This window comes from Scyliorhinus canicula, chromosome 18 (assembly GCF_902713615.1).
Source record: "Scyliorhinus canicula chromosome 18, sScyCan1.1, whole genome shotgun sequence".
Lineage (NCBI taxonomy): Eukaryota > Metazoa > Chordata > Chondrichthyes > Carcharhiniformes > Scyliorhinidae > Scyliorhinus > Scyliorhinus canicula.
The window spans coordinates 8933840-8955900 of record NC_052163.1 but is presented as its reverse complement, the minus strand read 5'-3'; the positions used below and the strand labels follow the sequence as shown (position 1 = coordinate 8955900).

The 22061-nt window shown below is 49.2% G+C and overlaps 1 protein-coding gene across 2 annotated transcripts in view; it reads right to left on the bottom strand.

Annotated features, from left to right (window-relative positions):
• Window positions 1–5079: 5079 nt before the first annotated feature.
• LOC119953379 (voltage-dependent calcium channel gamma-5 subunit) overlaps window positions 5080–22061 on the bottom strand; it is a 40925-nt gene continuing 23943 nt past the window's right edge. For both annotated transcript variants that reach the window (XM_038777590.1, XM_038777589.1), the window contains 5 exons: window positions 15538–15754; window positions 11032–11118; window positions 10146–10286; window positions 9034–9179; window positions 5080–5920 (listed from right to left, as the gene is read on the bottom strand). In XM_038777590.1, the coding sequence (XP_038633518.1) occupies window positions 5663–5920; window positions 9034–9179; window positions 10146–10286; window positions 11032–11118; window positions 15538–15745 (840 nt within the window). In that variant the 5' untranslated portion in view covers window positions 15746–15754 and the 3' untranslated portion in view covers window positions 5080–5662. The remainder of the gene's footprint in view (window positions 5921–9033; window positions 9180–10145; window positions 10287–11031; window positions 11119–15537; window positions 15755–22061) is intronic.

Below are 22061 nucleotides of genomic sequence, written 5' to 3'. Positions count from 1 at the left end.
GGCGGGTGAATGTTGCCATTCTGTCTACACTCTAGTTATCGCCGTCCAATTTGCATTAAGAATTTTCTCTGAATGATGGAGGAACATTATTGTGGAAACAACCCTGTCATCTCCAACACCAAACGTCCACTTTTACTTCTGTTCCAGGGCTGTGAGTGTATTCTGGAGATCAAATTAGTCAGCTATTTCATCTCAGGCAGAAGACAAACACGTCCTGGACATTTCAGACATACAAGCTGCAGCCTACATCTTTCCAAGTGTATTAATTAGTGAATTCTGCGAACAGTACATGATCTGATTCTGCAGTGCAATCTTCACAAGGTATCGACTAATTAAACATCACCTTTTATTTTTCTATCCATTCTCAGGATGTGGGAGTCGCTGACGGTTTAACGCCCAGTCCTCGATGCCCTTGACAAGGTGCTGCGACTACGCCTGAAATTAAATTCACAAGTACGACTAGTTCTTTCCGTCCAACGTTTTGTTCCCTTCTTTTCCCTCCAAGGCACAAGCTCACGGTTTGCCCAGAAGGAATAGCCCCTGTTGTCTAGTCTGAATAAAACAGGAGAACAAACTGCTAGGAACGATGAACAACATTTAGCTTTCGCAGCCTTCCTGGAGAATTGACGGTCTCTGGAGTTTGGAAGAACGAGAAGTTATTTCATTGAAAGGGGAACGGTTGTGAGTGGGCTTGACCCAGTGGCTGCTGAGTGGTTGTTTCCCCTTGTTGGAGAATCTATAACCGGGAAGTCACAGTGTCAGGATAAGGGATCAGCCAATGAGGACTGAGAGAGAAGCATTGGCTGCCTCAGACAACAGGGAGGACTCAGTCACTGAGCAGATTCAAGTCAGAAATCAACAGATTTTTTGACACTAAGGGATTTAGAGATTGTGCAAAAAAGGCAGGCTTGAGGAAGGTGGGCCAAGAACTCAATCAAACGGTGGAGTAGGCCTGAGGGGCAGGGTGAGCTCCTCCTGCTGCAGTTTCCTTATGTCTGACTGGAGCTACAACATAATGAAAGGAGAATGTGTACAGTCATTCTCCAGGGTCCAGTGCCCACTGTAGGCATTTTCCATCTTGGAAAGCAAATAATGCAATGGATGTATTATTAAAACCCTGGGGCAGCAGGGTAGCATGGTGGTTAGCATCAATGCTTCACAGCTCCAGGGTCCCAGGTTCGATTCCCGGCTGGGTCACTGTCTGTGTGGAGTCTGCACGTCCTCCCCCTGTGTGCGTGGGTTTCCTCCGGGTGCTCCGGTTTCCTCCCACAGTCCAAAGATGTGCGGGTTAGGTGGATTGGCCATGCTAAATTGCCTGTAGTGTCCTAAAAAGTAAGGTTAAGGGGGGGTTGTTGGGTTAAGGGTATAGGGTGGATACGTGGGTTTGAGTAGGGTGATCATGGCTCGGCACAACATTGAGGGCCGAAGGGCCTGTTCTGTGCTGTACTGTTCTATGTTCTATGTTCTAAAACACATCAAGACCATGTGCTTCAATGCATAAGGTAAAAGTGCCTTCTAAATTCCGACTGAATTGCACACTGCAATTTGCAATTTGTGAACCTTTAGCTATACCATGTGAATGGAGCCTGTGTGTGGGTTATATTTAAGCCTAGAAACCTATTCAGTTGACTGACCTGGCTACACCACTTTATTGTCCAAGGGTACAGTCATTCTTCAAAGGAAATAATTTGTATTTATAGAACGTCTTTCACAACCTCAGGATGCTTTCAAGCATTTCACAGCCAACGGGTTACTGAATGTTGTAGCAAAGAGGGAAAAGCCTGCAAACAGTACCGAGATTAATGAGAGGATTTACAGATTCACGGGCTTCTTTCAAAGCAACTATTTGTTCTCTTTCCTGCTGCCCAATTCCCTGGTTACTGGGTTGCCAGGACCAGCAGGCACAATTCCTCTTCCGGCTCCTGGGAATTGTGGGTGGATCACATGATCATGAGAAATAGACAGAAAGCCATTCAGCCCATCCAACCTGATCTATCGTCTCATTACAGACAAAAGACTCACCAACAACTCTCCCTAAACTGCAGTATGTAATAGGTTCTTGATTGAGGGGTTTTACATTCGCTGCTTTCCCAGAAGCCCATTCCAAGTATTGATCACATCGGAAAGAACGTTTTCCTGAATCAGTCCTAAATTCTCCTTTCAATCATTTGAATCAATTCCCCTTTCTTTTGCTGCCATGGTTTACCTTATATGGTGTCCGATACCATATAAGGTAAAATCCTTCTAATAAATAAACCATTTATATTTTATTGATAGTTCCAATCGCACAATCATTTTAAAATAAATTCCGATTAAGATGCAATTTAGCAGTGGCCAATCCACCTACCCTGCACATCTTTTTTGGGTTGTGGGGGTGAGGCCCACGTAGACACAGGGAGAATGTGCAAACTCCACACGGACAGTGACCCAGGGCCAGGATCGAACCCGGGTCCTCAGCGCCGTGAGGCAGCAGTGCTAACCACTACGCCATTGTGCTGCCCCCATGATTTCAGATTTGATGGGCGGCAGGGTAGCGCAGTGGTTAGCACTGCTTCCTCACGGCACTGAGGACCCGGGTTCGATCCTGGCCCTGGGTCACTGTCCGTGTGGAGTTTGCACATTCTCCCCGTGTCTGCGTGGGTCTCACCCCCACAACCCAAAAAGATGATCAGGGTATCATAGAATCAACAGTGCAGAAGGAGGCCATTCGGCCCATCAAGTCTGTACCGGCCCTTGCAAAGAGCACCCTACTTAAGCCCACACCTCCACTATATCCCCGTAACCCCACCTAAACTTTTTGGACACAAAGGACAATTTATCATGGCCAATCCACCTAACCTGCACATCTTTTGGACTGTGGGAGGAAACCGGAGCACCCGTAGGAAACTCACGTACACACAGGGAGAACGTGCAAACTCCGCAAAGACAGTGACCCAGCGGGGAATCGAACCTGGGACCCAGGAGCTGTGAAGCAACTGTGCTAACCACTATGCTACTGTGCTGCCCACGGGTAGGTGAACTGGCCACGCTAAATTGTCCCTTAATTGGAAAAAAAAAGAATTGGGTACTCTAAATTTATTTTAAAAAATGATAATTTCAGGTTTGAGATAAGTATTTGACCTTTTAAATTGCCGATAGTTATTGGATGCAATCACCACCACCATTTATCCTGCTGGAATTCAAACTCAGGTCTCTGAACCACCAGTCCACTGACAACACCACTCCACCACCGCCTGTCCTCATGAATAAACATTTATATATAAACGTCTATAAGGTCTATGCTCAGTTACTGCCTTCCAAATCTGTAAATATCCAGTCATACTTATTCTCCTTCAATTCCAGACCATCCAACCTCCTCACCCCTGAACTAAATGTCTCGCTTGCGTCTTGGTGACCAAGACTGAAAACAATCCTGAGAGCTCAGCCTGACCAGAAAATTGCTACTGATCTGAACTGGAGTTCCATTTCAAGGTGCACAGGACCAGTTGGAATCAGTACCAGTCATTTCCCAAGTTTTACTGGTTTTCACATCCAGCGCACGAGACAGTTTCAACGTTCCTTTCGCCTTCTGATTTAGCAACGCAGTCCAACAAACCTGGGTACCTTGTTCTTTGCATCACAACATGTCCCACAAAGCGACGGCCAATCAAAGAAGGAGAAATTGGGACAGGTGATTGGAGGCTTCGTCAAAGAGGTCGGTTTAAAATGGAACAAAAAGAGAAAATGATGGAGAATCTCAGCAGGTCCGACAGCATCTGTGAAGAGAGAAGGGAGCTGACGTTTCGCGTCTGGGTGAGTCTTTGCCAAAGCTGGTTGAAAATGCAGTCTTTCAGGGGGAAAAAGACACAGCCATGGCTTACATTTGAACTAAAATACCCAGTGAAGGTATCATTTATTTTATTAATAAGTCAACAGTACATTGAAAGAAAGAAAGACTTGCATTGATATGGTTCTTTCATAACCACTGGATACCTCAAAGCATTTTATAACCAATGAAGTATTGTCAATGGTGGAATGCAGGAAATCTGGCAACCAATTTGCGAACGGCAAGCTCCCACAAAACAGCAATGTGATAGCGATCAGAAAGTTAGTTTCTGTGATGTCGGTCAGGATAAACACCCTTCAACCTCGCAGCACTCCCTCAATACTGCACCGGAGTGTCAGCCTCGATGTTTCCACACTCAAGGCCTGGAGTGGGACTTGAACCCAGAACCATGCGGTTCAGCAACAAGAATGTTGCCACCTGAGCCAGAGCTGACACTACTGGCTGAATGTGCTGATACTTAAATCATTTCAATATCCAAATAAAAAGTCTCATTGTTGCATTTGAAAATTACAATATTTCAGCTGTTACAATTGATCAGAAACATGTTACATGGGAAATGTGAAGCAATATAAAAAAGAGGCATTATCTCACTTTCTCTCAGGCATTTGTACAACTCATAACATGTAAATACAAGCACATTGTGACTCTCCAGTTCTAACATATGTGAGTGTGTCGCGAGATAACATCTAACGCTGCAACAACCTGCATGTGGCAGAGCCAATCCTAGCAACATCAACTAGGTTTTAAAAAATGTTTTAAATTAATTTAGAGTACCCAATTTTCTTTTTCCAATTAAGGGGCAATTTAGTGTGGCCAATCCACCTAGCCTGCACGTCTTTGGGTTGTGGGGGTGAGATCCATACAGACACGGGGAGAATGTGCAAACTCCACACGGACAGTGACCCAGAGCCGGAATGAACCTGGGACCTCGGTGCCGTGAGGCAGCAGTGCTAACCACTGCCCCATCGTGCCGCCTGCAACTGTGACTAGATGACGACCAAGTTTATCCCAGCAACGAGCTGTAGGTGACATATACCCCAGTCACTAGACTGCATTGAACTAATTTTCCATTCTCAAAATTCAGCATAACGGGCCACACTGGAACAGGAGCAGGCCATTCAGCCCCTTAAGCATCTTCCACAATTCAATTAGATCAGGCCCGACATGCACCTTCACTTCATCCATCCACCTTGACTCCTCTGTACCCTTACAAAAATCTATCAATCCCCCCCCCCCCCCCCCCCCCGGCCTTTTGCGGGGCAGAGTCCCAAATTCCCACTGCCCTGTGTTTGGAAAGGTGCATCCGGACATCACCCTTGTTGACCCAGCCTGAGGCTGAAGGTTATGCTTCCATAGTTATTGCCCACAGATCCATGGCCAATCATTTGTTGAAGATCAGGTCATAGGGACCATTAACTCAAATCAGTTAACTTTTAAAAACATGATATTCTGAACTGTATCAAATTGCTTTGCAGAAAGACAATGTATTTAAGGTGTTACGCACTGTATAAATTTACCACTTTGCAGTGGTATTTTGGATTCCACATTCTACAAAGTTTGAGTGGATGACACCATTGTGAATGAAAATGCACATTATTACAAAATAACACACTACCTCCATTTGTGTTTCTAGTCGCCCCCAATCCGCCCCTCCGCCCCCGACCCTCTGCCCGTACTAGTAAGCTGATAGTTTGTGCTTTGCAAATTTGCAAATACGTAAACTAGAGCCCCAGCCAATGATTTGTGTTGTGATCGTCCTCATTGGGCAATGGACTGGAGTGTGGGATCCAGGGCATTTCGGCGGCTCTGGGGCCAACCACTCTCGTGGGCCGGGTCTCAGCAAGGCGAGGACGACATCTGGTCGTAGTCGGGGCACTTGAGCAGCGCTGGATAGTTGGCGCTCATCTGCAGGGAAGCATCGCTGGAGATGTCGGAGGGACTCCGCCCCCGTGGCCAGGCATCTGGGTGCAGGAAGTGGCCAGAGTAGTCGGAGCAGTTACTGAGCCTGGGCCTGTAGAAGCTGGGATGGGGTCTGTAAATCTCCTCCGCAGTATATCTCTTCATAAAGAGGTAGACCGACATTACTCCAGCGCTCTGCAAGAACACAAAGTACAATATTGGGGGTGAGATATTTTTGCGCTCAGCACATTGAGGCCTTTGATGTGCTGGGAGATTAAAGCCTTTCTCTCCCCCAACGCCGATGGACATTGCTCTCCCAGGTTGGCCTGGGGCTGCTTCTCCTTGGCATCAGGGAATATACAAGTTCTGGGAGAGATCAGGATGATTGTGTGGTTACTGGAAGCTGAGGAATCACACCTGTGTGAATTTAATCATTTCTATTGGAAACCACTCGCAATCTGAGTGAGAGTCAAGCTGGTGGGTAATACATTTCTATCAAGGTGCGGAATGCACGAGGGCTGAAAGGAAGCTGAAGATAGATTCAACAGTAACTTTCAAAGAGGTACTGTGAAAACATTAGCAGGGGCTTTGGGAAAGAGCAAGGGATTGAGGCTAATTCAGAAGCTCTTTCACGGAGCTAGCACAGGCACAATGGGCTGAATGGCCTCCCTCAAGTGTTGTGTCAGTCTCTGAACTGCATTTGGGTCATTTAGGTGTTTACAAGCAACATACGTTTATCTACATGCTTGGTCTGGATTCAGTCTGAAGCCCCAGGGTTGGTGAGAGTGTTAACCTTCCGTACCTCAAGGGACTTGGGTTCATTATTTACTCTAAAATCCCACTGATCAACCTTCAATCAATGACTTTGATTTTCACCAGAGTTCTTCAGTGTTGTTGCCCATTGATCTGGGACCAATAATTAATTAATTGCAAGTGTTCAATATAATGTTAACTCTGTTTCTCTCTCCACAGATATTGCCTGACTTAAAACCATAGAATTCCTTTGGTGCAGAAGGAGGCCATTCAGCCCATCGGGTCTGCACTGACCCTCTGAAAGAGCACCCTACCTAGTTGAGCATTTCCACCATTTTCCATTTCCTATTGTGATATTTGATAACATTGACCAGGACACTGGGGAGAATACCCCTGCCCTTCTTCAAAATAGTGTCCTTAGAACATAGAAAATACAGCACAGAACAGGCCCTTCGGCCCACGATGTTGTGTCGAACATTTGTCCTAGATTAAGAACAAATTAATCTACACCCCAGTCATTCTACCGTAATCCATGTACCTATCCAATAGCCGCTTGAAGGCCCCTAATGTTTCCGACTCAACTACTTCTACAGGCAGTCCATTCCATGCCCCACTACTCTCTGGGTAAAGAACCTACCTCTGACATCCCCCCTATATCCTCCACTATTCACCTTAAATTTACCTTGTAATGGTTTGTTCCACCCGGGGAAAAAGTCTCTGACTGTCTACTCTATCTATTCCCCTGATCATCTTATAAACCACAATCAAGTCGCCCCTCATCCTTCTCCATTCTAATGAGATAAGGCCTAGCACCCTCAACCTTTCCTCATAAGACCTACTCTCCATTCCAGGCAAAATCCTGGAAAATCTCCTTTACACGTTTTCCAAAGCTTCCACATCCTTCTTAAAATGAGGCGACCAGAACTGCACACAGTACTCCAAATGCGGCCTTACCAAAGTTTTCATCACCTCACGGCTCTTAAATTCAATCCCTCTGCTAATGAACGCTAGCATGCCTTCTTCACAGCTTCATCTACTTGAGTGGCAACTTTCAAAGATCTATGAACATAGACCCCAAGATCTCTCTGCTCCTCCACATTGCCAAGAACCCTACCGTTAACCCTGTATTCTGCATTCATATTTGTCCTTCCAAAATGGACAACCTCACACTTGTCAGAGTTAAACTCCATCTGCCACTTCTCAGCCCAGCTCTGCATCCTATCTATGTCTCTTTGCAGCCAACAACAGCCCTCCTCACTATCCACAACTCCACCAATCTTCGTATCGTCTGCAAATTTACTGACCCACCCTTCAACTCCCTCATCCAAGTCATTAATGAAAATCACAAACAGCAGAGGACCCAGAACTGACCCCTGCGGTACGCCACTGATAACTGGGCTCCAGGCTGTCCATGGGGCCTGCTACTTCCAATTGGGAGGGCAGAAAGGACCTTGGTCTAATCCAGTGGTGGGCCCGGGGCCAACATAGACATAGAATTTACAGTGCAGATGGAGGCCACTCAGCCCATTGAATCTGCACCGGCTCTTGGAAAGAGCACCCCACCCAAGGTCCATACCTCCATCCTATCCCCATAACCCAGTAATCCCACCCAACATGAAGGGCAATTTCGGACATTAAGGACAATTTAGCATGGCCAATCGACCTAACCTGCACCCGGAGGAAACCCACGCACACACGGGGAGGATGTGCAGACTCCGCACAGACAGTGACCCAAGCCAGAATCGAACCTGGGACCCTGGAGCTGTGAAGCAATTGTGCTAACCACAATGCTACTGTGCTGCCCCAAATCAGGGTTCTGAGTGGGGCCCACGAGACATTTAGTTGTCCATTGCTCATGCACAGAGTTTTCAAATTCCACTGGTTTCCATCCGCAAATTTGTTTTCCTAGCAGTGTGGCTAAATGATAAGCGTGTAAAACAAGGACACAGAAAGCGAGGCACATGCTAATAACACACAACATTGGCTGAGACAGCTGAGCGCTCCTTCTGTGTCTAATCAAAGCATAAATATTTCTTTTGTTTTTACCATTTGAAGTTGATGACAATTCTATGAATACATGAATCATTCCCTATAACTCGTTATGAAATAGTCTGTTTATTAAATGTATTTAGTCTTATTCATGGAGTAACGGTTCGTGAGCATGCCGATTTCAGCCTTGTGACCACTGAGATGAAGGAGGGTCAGTGATGCGGCCCACTCACTCTCCTAGTTTACCCATCACCTCACACAGTGCAGTTCACCTTCAGTACCACACTGGAGTATCAGCCCTGATTTTTATTCTCAAATGGGATTTGAACCCAGCACCTTCTGATTCTGAGGTGAGAATACTGTCCACTGAGCCACTCCTGTAACACCAGCACAGTCTGATGTGATGGGCTGTTGAACCTGGTGACAATTCTCACAGTTTGCACCATGGTTCTGGTTTAATTGGTTAGATCTAATCTGGGTCAGGCTGATGCCCCGGGACCAGATGTAATCTGGGGTTAGACATGATGAGCTGAGTCAGTTCCAGACATACTTTGTTCGGTAATTACCTCAGTCAGCAGGAAAGATATGGCGGAAAAGGCAAAGGACCATCCGTACTTGTAGTGGAAATAGGTCTCAGAGTCCGGGGTTCTGTTTAACACTTCATCATTGATGCTGGATATATAAAGCACAAGTCCAACCACCAGTGACAAACCTGCAATCGGGAAGAAGTGATTCGTCATAAAAAACAAGCGTCGTAAATACATTAAGAAGCTGCGATTAATGTTACTGATTGAAAAGATTGAATTGATCTGTCAGATGAAGGTAAAAGGGAGCACTTCAGAGTTAATGAACTGTGACGAGGTATAAAAACAAACAAATAAATTTGCAATACCAACAAATAATTAAAGGAAATGTCAGGGAACAAGCTGCCAAAGTGGCAATGGGATAGATAAATTCATAGAATCTCAACAGTACAGAAGGAGGCCATTTGGCCCATCGAGTCTGCACTGACCCTCTGAAAGAGCACCCTAACTTAAGCCCACTCCTCCGCCCCGCTAACCGTTCGATGCTAAGGGGCAATTTAGCACGGCCAATCCACCTAACCTACACATCTTTGAACTGTGGGAGGAAACCGGAGCACCCGGAGGAAACCCACGCACACACGGGGAGGACGTGCAGACTCCACACAGACAGCCAACGTCAGAATTTATAAAAAAAAAAAGAATTGAACCCGGGTCGCTGGCGCTGTGAGGCAACAGTGCTATCCATTGTGCCATCAAAGCAATTTGAGGGAGTTTGAGAGACAGTGAAGTGTTTTACATATGTCGGGGTTAGTCTGGCACATGCACAAGCGTCTTCTCTTGCATAATGCCCATGTGTCGCTTTGACACCAATCCCCGTCATGTTGGCTGTTGTGCGTGCCAGCTGTGCCAATGTCAGGAGGTGTCAGTGGATGGTTGACACTCTGTCACTAAATAAAAAGAGACAAGGAACACTGGCATGTGTCACCCTCACAGAATCCTCCGGCTGGGTCACCTCACATCCTGTGCAGCAGGAAAATACCTCCCAGCCCAAAGGTGACTAAACAAAATAAGGCAACAGAAAACACAGTGAAAATGAGAAAAAGCCTTCACATATCAGTGGTTTGTACTTTTTCCTTCTTCATTCTGACTTTTACCTGAAAGAATGAAGAAGATTCCTGACACAAAGGCTAAGATAGTCCTGTGAGGTCTGATATGTCCGATGTTGTTCAACACAAAACCAATGAACATGAAAAATAGGCTGACCAGTGGAAAAGGAGTGGATGATCGTATCATTTCTGTGGAAAGAAAAAGATTTGCCAAAAGGTAATCACTAGAAAGAAAGAAAGGTGCGACTTTTTAATCGAGAAAGGACACAATCTCAGGACATCCCCAAGCCGTTTACAGACATGTGCCGCGATTTAACTGATTAAAATCTAAGTGTAACCACCAGCGGGATTTTGGTGTGTTACCCACTGACAGCCCCAATATTATCAGAGTATCACAATCGCTTGGCAGGCCACCCCCCAAATCACTGGCAAGCCCCCCACCATCCCCCCCACCCCGCAAATGAGTGGCACGCTGTTATGTGCTTGCCAAATACCAACACCCCCTTCAGGCCCATCCCCCCCCCCCCCCCCCTGTTGGACTTTAATCTGGTGCTGTAAGACTTCTTACTGTGCTCACCCCAGTCCAGCGCCGGCATCTCCACACCATGTGCCCTTCATTCAATGTAGTAATTATTATTTTTTTATAAATTTAGATTACCCAATTATTTTTTCCAATTAAGGGGCAATTTAGCGTGGCCAATCCACCTACTCTGCACATTTTTGGGTTGTGGGGGTGAAACCCACGCAGACACGGGGAGAATGTGCAAACTCCACACGGACAGTGATCCAGAGCCAGGATCGAACCTGGGACCTCAGCGCCGTGAGGCAACAGGGCTAACCCACTGCGCCACCCTGCTGCCCCAATGTAGTAATTATAACCTGGTTTACTTATTTAAATATTGAACTTCTGATTGCACAGAGAATGGATACTGACTTAAAACACTGACGGTGGATTCAGAGGTCAGCTGCACATTCATCGGCATCACGTACTCAATGCTGAAACAGCGTCCGCGCTCCAGCCCTGTAGGTATAACAACAGATTGTTAAATAACTCATCAGAAAACATCAGCAAATCATAAAACTGACAGACCCTGAAGCACTATATCCCTACACCGAAGTATCTTTATTACGTCTGTACTACAGCGGACCATTAATAGCATAGCAGGTTAATGCCTCTGTAAAGTGGAGTTGATTATAGAGAAAGGAGTGTGACTTTTGGAAATTAAGTGTATTATAGTTAACCAGTGGGGCACTCTACAAACACATAGCAGTATATCACCCCTGTGAGACTATTATTAAATGAGGCAGAGGGTTAGACTTCTGAAAGGCAGTTACATAATATATATTTATACGCACACACATACACACACAAGACTGGGTCATTTCTGTAACGAAATTATAGATATACAGCAGTGTTTAATATCTCAATAAGGCAGTGCATATGATAAGTACTTCTTTCAAATAAATTTAGAGTACCCAATTCTTTTTTCCCCAATTAAGGGGCAATTTACCGTGGCCAATCCACCTGCCCTGCATATCTTTTTGGGTTGTGGGGGTGAGACCCACGCAGACACGGGGAGAATGTGCAAACTCCGCACGGACAGTGACCCGGGGCTGGGATCGAACCCAGGTCCTTGGCACCATGAGGCAGCAGTGCTAACCACTGCGCCACCGTACTGCCCCATATACGATAAATACAAGAGCGATTTATACATTTTTAAAGCTTTGTATATGATATATGTAGAAGTGATTTGCATATTTGTAAAGCACCGTCTACGACATACACAAATGTATTTGTTGTCTTTATTCTTCTAAGCTATCATTTGTTGCTATACGATGTGGTCCACCACATTGGGTAAAGACGGCAGATTTCCTTCCCAAATGGGCATGAGTAAACCAGAAGGGTTTTTACAACAATTGATGATATTTGATAGTTGGCATGGTCATCATGAGACTAACTTTTTAATCCAGATTTATTAATTGGATTTAAAATCCACCAGATGTACAGTGGGATTTGAACTCATGGATTACTAGCCCTGTGACATAATCACTATGCCACCCTCCATTCCTGGCCTTGAACGGTTAAATGTTTAAGGAACAATTATTTAGGTGCCTGAAGGCTTTAGGCCTCTTGAATTTGGAACTTAGGGGCCTAGTTAATGCTGAAGGGGTCACTGTGAAATGAATATTCTTTCTCTGGAAGAGGAGGTGCTCCCCTCAATTGCACGTGAGGCACAACCTCCTCACCAACCCTCACATGAGGGCGGCAAGGTAGCACAGTGGTTAGCACAATTGCTTCACAGCTCCAGGTTCCCTGGTTCGACTCCAGGCTTGGGTCACTGTCTGTGCGGAGTCTGCACGTTCTCCCCGTGTGTGCGTGGGTTTCCTCCGGGTGCTCCGGTTTCCTCCCACAGTCCAAAGATGTGCAGGTTAGGTGGAATGGCCACGCTAAATTGCCCTTAGTGTCCAAAAAGGGTAGATAGAGTTACTGGGTTATGGGGAGAGGGTGGAGGAGTGGGCTTAGGTAGGGTGACCTTTCCACGGGCCGGTGCAGACTCGATGGGCCGAATGGCCTCCTTCTGCACTGTAAATTCTATGATAATTCTATGATCCACTCCGATCCTCGCTCCCGAAATTTAGCTGTGACAATGGGATCAAGGTGAAAGAGGGGGTCAAAGTACTTGAGGAGAAAGGTCCCCATGTCCCCAAATGGCCGGGTATTGATGCCATCTCTTGGGGGGGCTGCCTGTGAAGGCTCGACCACCACTGCGTTGATGGCTCTCGGGACTGATTTCCATCAGTCCTCTGGCCTCCTTGTCTGGGAGCACACAGGCCGGGCAGCAGCAAGGTCAAATAGTCCCCAATTAAATTGCACACCTTCCTGTGAACATCCATCAAATGGAAACAGAAAGTGGCAGAAAGGTAGCTTCAAAAAAGGAAAATAGAACAAAGCTTTGGTTCGGAAAACGTCACCTGCCATTTTCAATTTTCACTTAGCAACCTGTTATTATCTGGTCGGTGATCTGCACCAACCACATCCCAAAGGGAAACCTGACAAGCTATCACAACACTTTTCTTTTCATATTTTTAAACACAAGAAGATATATGTAATAAAGTCAGAAACCATAAATTGCAGGAACACGTTTGGAGATTTTAAATATTAAATTAAAACATTTATCAACAAAAGAAAAGAAAAGAAAACATAAACACGCAAGATTACATTTATTCAGTTAAATTTACTTTGACAGAACATTCCACCCCCCCCCCCCCCCCCCCCTGCACAAGGTCTTTGACTTGGTTAGTTTCAACAATAAGCACCCCTTTAGACAACAATATTCTGTTGATACTTAGGGCTGGATTCTCTGTTTGGAAGACTGTGTTCTGCCACTGGAGGTGTTAAGATACTGTTTTAAAAACTTTTTTTGTCTGTCCTGTGCCCTCCTTTTTATCCCCTCCCCTGTTCCTGTCTTCTGGTTAGCTGCTACAATGTTGCTCCCCCATCTGGGATTTCTGTTTAAATTACAGATTTTAGGCAGAGTTGGAACCCATATTGTGATGGACCAAGCCAAGATATCCCCTTTACGGTCTGTGGCAGAACCGGTGATGATGACTTGGCAAGCAGCCAATCAGGAAATGTACAATTTGGAGCCTTTTCCTATTGGGGCCTGTGATTGGTGGGGCCAGACAGAAAGTTCCAGAAGGAAGGCGGATCTTGTGAAGAGTGCCATTTTGGGTGTGCTTCTGTGAGGAGATCCAGACACAAGGCAGCTTTAAAATCTCTCTCTCTCTGCCTGTTGATTCAGAGAGCTTTCTACAACATACAGTTCCTGTTTGGATACATGATTAGGAGATCACTGGCTACAAAGAGCTACATCCGCAGGAAGAAACAAACTCATAACTATTCATCCCTTTTTCAGTTTAAATCTTGCCCCCTATTCCAGATGTGTGACTGTGTTGTGTGTGTTTGGGTGGAGGCTGGGTTTTGGGATTAGGTACATTGTTATAACATTGTTCTGTTATTAATTCATGTATTCATCTTTTCCTCATGTTATGAATAAATAGTATGTTCATGTTTTTACTGATAAATCTGGTGTCTACATATCATTGCAGCAGTCTAGGGCCACAATCTTGATAAGTTAACAAGAATTATTGCTCCCCCTGGGAGTGCAAACAGGCAAACAATTCAGCAACTCAGTGCTCCTTGTCCATGTAAATTTATGCATGGCATGGAATACAAGAGATTCCCAAGGGAATCTTGCTATCAGGCCGTCCGCTCACAATGGCAATACAATCACACGCTTGATTGATTGGAATGCACTTAGTGCTTGAAATGCACTTACCTCTCTTTGATGTGGTCAATGTTTGTAAACATTGGGGTTTCACCACTTAGGCCACAGAACTGTGAAGGGAGATGAAGGAATCAAAGCTGCAGATGGTTTGTAGAAGCTGTCAATCACAGATCACTACTAGAAAGCTATGAATGGCTTGCAGCGAATGGATCTGTGGGAGCCAAACGCAGGTCACAGCTGCTCTCCTTCCAGGACTGGACACGTGGATCTTCAAGGTCAGTGTTACAGCTGCAATGTTTCTCACTGCCCCAGCCTGAACTGTTCTCTAGCTTCCAGACAGCGGCATCATTTTTTGGGGGGGGGGCTGCGTAGGAGGTTCCTTTAGGCCGGGTGACCCTGTGGGGGTCTCCCTATTGCAGGGGTCCCTGGCGGGGAGAAACTTTCCCAATTACAGGGATAGCTGGCGGGGGTCAGCCGATTGCTGAAGTCCCTGGGGAGGTCCCCCTATTACAGAGATCTCTGGGGGCTTATGGGGGAAGGGGGAAGGACTGGTAGAGGAGGGGTGGGCAGGCAGTGCATTGTGGGGTGTGGATGGTTCCCAGTTCGGCTCAGATGGTCTCTATCAGCAAGGCCCTGTTGTGGTGGACCTCGCGGTGGACCAGGGGGGGTAACTCCTTAGGGGAGAACTCCCCTGAGTTCTCGGCAAATCTTTTGAAGTTCTGCAAACTCTCTTTCATCATGATTCCATCGGTCGTACCTTTCTTTGAAATTTATCTTTCCCAGAGTACATGTTTTCCCTATTGCCACCACTTTTAGGTCAATTAAAATGTAGTAGCCTTGCCTTATTCATTTATGACTTTTCAAAGAAAGTAAAAAGGGTTTACAACTTGGAAATTGAACAACTGAACAGAACAATCCTTCCTTATCTCCAAATGCAAATATCTATCCATGTCTTATTTGCTTATAGAAAATTCAACTTGGCCCCTTTGAAGTCCCCAACTCTATGGACACACAGTCCCCAGCTTAATTAAATTATGTTCACACACAGCCACAAGCCTGCTTCACATGACATAATAAACCCCCAAAATATTAAAAAATAATAAAATCTTCTTCACAAGCGGTAAAATTGGTGCTGCGAACAATGTTCCTACCTGCCAGAAAACAACCCCTCCAGAGTCCAGAGTGCAGCGATGTCTTGACCTCCATTGTCATGTTTTGGGGGGAGATGGTCCCTTCTTCCAGGTACAGCCAATAATCGGTGCTGACAGCGATCCCGAGGAGACCCAGACCGCACACAGCAAACACGCTGCTCAGGAGCGCCAGGGCCTTTCGGCCACAAGAGGTCATTCCGCACAACATTGGGATTTTCTGTAGAAAATGACAGGCCACAGAATAAACACATTAATCACCCACAGTGCAACTTACAGAACAGGAAGCTTCCTGGTCATGATTACTCGAGGATCTGTCACATCTGCCTCCAAATGTCCCACCCGATCAAACGCATTTTCACCATTCTGAAGCAGTTTTATGAACCATAAATGAAACTAGCTGATAAAACAGGAAAGGCACACAATTTGTTTTAATGCCCCTATGGCTTTCCTCCCGGGATTGGTCACAGCAGCATCCAGAGATTCAACACCACTTCCTGATGATGCCGGAGCAATCCCGGAGCATTGGGAACCTGATTTCTGCGACTGGCTACGTCAGTTGATTCAGTCGCTAATTAAGCCCATAAAGCTGTTGGTTTGGCCGATGATCTACACCAGCAGCGAGCAGCCTGCGGCCTGGGGTGGGGGGGTGGGGGGTGGGGGGGGGGGGGGGGGGTCACACGCAGCCCGTCTGGGTTCCAAGTGCTGCCCACAAGATGACTTGTTGACTGTTGCCCAACGCAGGATCGTCACATTCCACTCACTTCCGTCTCTGTAGCTTTTCTCCTATCCGTGTGACAGTAGTGACTCGCACATTAAGCGAGGGCGAGTGAAGTGAGGAGTGTGCTGATTACTCATAACATTGACTGAGAGCCGCACGTTCCCTCTGTGTCCAAAGTGTAAATATTTATTTTGTTTTGGTTATTCGTGGGCTTTCAATATGTTTATTTGGGTGGGGTGTGCATTGGGGGAGGGAGGAAGGGTTGGGGGGAGGGAGGGGTTAGTTTGCTGATGGTAATTACAAGATTCTCTTTGTCTCACTCTGTGGGTGGGTTTGGCGGCCATCTTGGATGGGCCTTGGGCCTGTTTTTCTTCAGTAAGAGCTTGGCAGCCCTGGTAGTGGAAATACCTGACTCAGGGAGACCAATTAGCGGGTAAAGGACCAGCCCAGACTGCGGAAAGAGTTAGTGAGCCAAGTGTTCCATTCGGGCTTTGATGGGCGGGCCCATGGCGCAGCGATCTTAGGTAATAAACGGGTTCTTTTTTCAGCCACAGGGACCGTAGCGGATCCCATGGCAGGTTCGAGATAGATTTAGCTGTTAGCAATAGCAGTGAAATCCTGGGATAAATAGAGGGGGTAGAATGGGGTGGAGGGGGGGGGGGGGGGGGCATAGGGTGTCCCTATACGTGATGACCTGTTTCTGTACATTACGGACCCAGCCACCTCTAAGGATGAAATAATGAAGCTACTCAGGATTGTTGGCTCCTTTTCAGGATGCAAGCTGAACGTGGAGAAGAGTGAATGTGTTCCGGTTAACTAATCCGGGGTTATTAACTTTTCATCTTACCAGAGGTAGCTTTTGTTATCTGGGTATCAGGGTGGCCTGCGATTGGCCATTCTCCATAGATTGAACTATACTGGTGTAGTGAGCAGGGGCAGGTCCAACTTGTAGCAGTGGGATATTCTCCCTCTGTCCTTGGTGGGAAGGGGCAGGTCCAACTTGTAGAAGTGGGATATTCTCCCTCTGTCCTTGGTGGGAAAGGGGCAGGTCCAACTTGTAAAAGTGGGATATTCTCCCTCTGTCCTTGGTGGGAAAGGGGCAGGTCCAACTTGTAGAAGTGGGATATTCTCCCTCTGTCCTTGGTGGGAAAGGGGCAGGTCCAACTTGTAGAAGTGGGATATTCTCCCTCTGTCCTTGGTGGGCTGGGTCCTGAGGGTTTTAATTTCCTTTTCAGTGTCTCCCAATTTTTCTCCCCAATCCTTTTTGCTCAGATTAATAGATTAATGCCTCTTTCATGGGGTTGGTAAGATCCCAAGAGCCTGTAGGGCATTCCTTCATTTATGGGCGGCACAGTGGTTATCACTGCTGCCTTACAGCACCAGGAACTTTCCTCCCATACGCCAAAGATGTGCAGGTGAGGTGGATTGGCCAATGATAAATTGACTCTTAGTGTCCAGGCATGTGTGGGTTAGGTTACACGTTTACTGGGCCAGGGGGGAGTGGACCTGGGAAAAGTAGTAATTCAAAGGGTTGGTACAGACTTGATGGGCTGGATGCCCTCCTTCTACACTGTAGGGATTCTATGATTCAGCAGGATCGGCAGTCGGAGGGTCTGGCATTGCTCAACTTGCTCATTTACTATCGAGAAGGTGCTGGGATGGTTTGAGGAGCTGGGCCTCATGTGGGGACGGGTGGAGGTAAACTCCTATAGGGGGTCCTGTCTAAGGGCTTTGGCCTCCCTCCCCGATGAGATACTCCTCCAACCCGGTGGTGGTGTCCACTCTTAGAATATTGCGGTTGTTTAGGCAGCATTATAAATTGGAATCCATGTCAGTGCTGGGGCCCCATCTGTGGCAACCACCTATTTGCTCCATTGGATTCAGACACGATGTTTGGGGGATTGGGAGATTTAGGGATCTATTTGTGGATTGCAACTTCCAGGTACGAACTTGTTCCGTTACCTCCAGGTACATGATTTTGTTCGGAAGGCTTTTCCCACATTCCCCTTGGCTCCACAACCCACCTTGTTGAGCGGGATCCTATCACTGGCAGGGTCTGGTGGGGGGGAGAATTTCCAACATCTATGGGCAAATCTTGTCAATGGAGGTGGCCCCGCTCGACAGGTACAGGCAAAATGGGAGGAAGAATTGGGGACTATTTAGATGGGGACGTGTGGTATGAGGCCCTTCCCAGGGTGAACTCCACATCCCCCTGTGCACGGCTCAGTCTAATTCAGCTCAAGGTTGTATATAGGGCTCACCAACGTAAAGCTAGGATGAGTAGTTTCTTTTTGGGAGTGGAGGGCGGGTGTGAGCGGTGCTCTTTAGGACCTGCTAATCACACCCAGATGTTCTGGCCATGTCCCAGGATGGAAAGATTTCAGAGATCCTTCTTTAACACCATGTCAGTGATTCTTAACATTCACCTGGAGCCCTGTCCTTTCCGTGGCCATTTTCAGAGTATCGGACTCTCCGGGGTTACGGAGGGGGTGAAGACGGACGTTCCCACCTTTTCCTCACTAATAGTCGGAGGTGAGTTCTGCTGGGATGGAGATCCTCTGCTCCGCCCAGTGCCTCGGTCTAGTTGGAGAAGGTCAGGTACACCACAAGGCAGGCGAAGCACATTGAGGATCTCTGAGGGCAGCGGGGGAGGGGGGGGGGGGGGGGGGGGGGGGAAAGAGGGCACGGTGGGGGGGGGGGGGTAGGGGGTGGTGAGGAAGTGGGGCAGTACCATCGGGAGAGTGGGGCATTGTTGGACACCTGTGACACATTAAAAACCCTTCACCCCAACCAATATGATGCTTCTGTCACTTTCTTCCACAATGCGGCCCGACCTCCGAACCCTTGTCCCATCTCTCCAGGTGTCCCCCCTTCCTGTGGCATTCACCCACCCTCCGGCCGTGGACATGTCCCCGGAGCTGTGACCCATCCCCTGGGAGTTCAGATGTTGGCTGCTGCGTGTGTGGTGTTGCCTCCCGCCGTGCTCAGGCACCAAGGTGCGATTGGGAAGCTGGGCAATGGCTCCCACATGCTGCATGGCTCACCCACCCACCGGAATCCGCTTAGGTTGTGTGAAGTGCTCATTTAACTACGATTGCTAATTCCCATTCAGCAATAGCCTTCAGCTGCACAGTGTGGTGAATGTAATATGTTAATTCACACTATGTCTTTGTAAGTGCAGTAGCGTTATCCGACCACTAGGGGGAGTAGCTCTGGGAATGCTCAGGAGCTTGTACAGGGCTCCACCCTTGGCTCTGCCCACGACTCCTCCCCCTAGTGCTGCTGTATAAATACCCTTGTCCAGAGTCAGCCTGAGTTCACTAAGAGTTCATCAACGGGTAACAGGCTGGCTCTGTAGTAAGTCGATTAAAGCCTATATTCATATCGGAAACACGTGTCTGGTGAATTGATGGTTCCATCACACGGACACTGGTCTTGGCAGACGGGCAGGGGCTAGGGTTGCCCCTGGAACGGGCAGACGCGAGGTTGGCATGCTGGTGCCGCAAGGGCTAATCCCTCAGCGCCTCCACGGTTACACAGCAAACTGGCGCCTGGCATGGATCTTGTTTCTGGCTCCTCCCGCTATTCATCGGCTTCGTTTCGCTCAAGCGAGGGCGTAATGTGGCCGAAGAATAGAGCCCATAGAAAAGTGACTCAAATCAACCCAAGTGTTTAAAAATCCTGGAGGAACCTCATCTATTAAAGAGCAGCAGCCATTAGAATCCAAATGAAGATCTCTGATGGCTGAGTCACTGTCACTGTCATGGGATCCATTCTTTGAACAATGACAAGCTACAGAACTGGAATAAATAACTGGCGGTATTCTCCCCCCCCCCCCGCCGGGTGGGAGAATCGCCGGGGCGCCACGCGAATCACACCACGTCGCCCCGACACCCGCTCGCGATTCTCCCCCCCCGAAACCAGCGCAGTGCGAATCGCCCCGGATGGGCCGAGCAGCCGCGCGAAAACGGCCGAGTCCCGCTCCCGCTGTCCACACCTGGTCGCTGCCGGCGGTTACTCGTCGCGAAGGCTTGGGAGGCGGCCTGTTGGGGCGGGGGCTCTGTTCCCGGGGGGGCCTCTGATGGGGTCTGGCCCGCGATTAGGGCACCGATCGGCGGGCCGGCCTCTCAAACCTCCCTCCTGGGCGTACTTCTTCCACAGCCGGCCCCAGAACCCTGGGCCAGTTGGTGAGGGCCGGAGCGCTCCGCGAGGTAACCGTGCATGCGCTAGTTGGGAGTGCTGCACTGCGGTGCTGAGGGAGCGCTGCACTGCGGTGCTGAGGGAGCGCTGCACTGCGGTGCTGAGGGAGCGCTGCACTGTGCTGAGGGAGCGCTGCACTGTGCTGAGGGAGCGCTGCACTGTGCTGAGGGAGCGCTGCACTGTGCTGAGGGAGCGCTGCACTGTGCTGAGGGAGAGCTGCACTGTGCTGAGGGAGAGCTGCACTGTGCTGAGGGAGCGCTGCACTGTGCTGAGGGAGCGCTGCACTGTGCTGAGGGAGAGCTGCACTGTGCTGAGGGAGCGCTGCACTGCCGTGCGGTGCTGAGGGAGCGCTGCACTGCCGTGCGGTGCTGAGGGAGCGCTGCACTGCGGTGCTGAGGGAGCGCTGCACTGCCGCGCGTTGCTGAGGGAGCGCTGCACTGCCGCGCGTTGCTGAGGGAGCGCTGCACTGCCGTGCGGTGCTGAGGGAGCGCTGCACTGTGCTGAGGGAGCGCTGCACTGTGCTGAGGGAGCGCTGCACAGCCGTGCGGTGCTGAGGGAGCGCTGCACTGTGCTGAGGGAGCGCTGCACAGCCGTGCGGTGCTGAGGGAGCGCTGCACTGCGGTGCTGAGGGAGCGCTGCACTGCCGCGCGTTGCTGAGGGAGCGCTGCACTGCCGCGCGTTGCTGAGGGAGCGCTGCACTGCCGTGCGGTTGCTGAGGGAGCGCTGCACTGTGCTGAGGGAGCGCTGCACTGCCGTGCGGTGCTGAGGGAGCGCTGCACTGTGCTGAGGGAGCGCTGCACTGTGCTGAGGGAGCGCTGCACTGTGCTGAGGGAGCGCTGCACTGTGCTGAGGGAGAGCTGCACTGTGCTGAGGGAGCGCTGCACTGCCGTGCGGTGCTGAGGGAGCGCTGCACTGCGTGCGGGCTGAGGGAGCGCTGCATGCGGTGCTGAGGGAGCGCTGCACTGCCGCGCGTTGCTGAGGGAGCGCTGCACTGCCGCGCGTTGCTGAGGGAGCGCTGCACTGCCGTGCGGTGCTGAGGGAGCGCTGCACTGTGCTGAGGGAGCGCTGCACTGTGCTGAGGGAGCGCTGCACAGCCGTGCGGTGCTGAGGGAGCGCTGCACTGTGCTGAGGGAGCGCTGCACAGCCGTGCGGTGCTGAGGGAGCGCTGCACGTGCTGAGGGAGCGCTGCACAGCTGTGCGGTGCTGAGGGAGCGCTGCACTGCGGTGCTGAGGGAGCGCTGCACTGCCGCGCGTTGCTGAGGGAGCGCTGCACTGCCGCGCGTTGCTGGGAGCGCTGCACTGCCGTGCGGTGCTGAGGGAGCGCTGCACTGTGCTGAGGGAGCGCTGCACTGCCGTGCGGTGCTGAGGGAGCGCTGCACTGCCGTGCGGTGCTGAGGGAGCGCTGCACTGTGCTGAGGGAGCGCTGCACTGTGCTGAGGGAGCGCTGCACTGCCGTGCGGTGCTGAGGGAGCGCTGCACTGTGCTGAGGGAGCGCTGCACTGCTGCGTGGTGCTGAGGGAGCGCTGCACTGTGCTGAGGGAGCGCTGCACTGCCGTGCGGTGCTGAGGGAGCGCTGCACTGCCGTGCGGTGCTGAGGGAGCGCTGC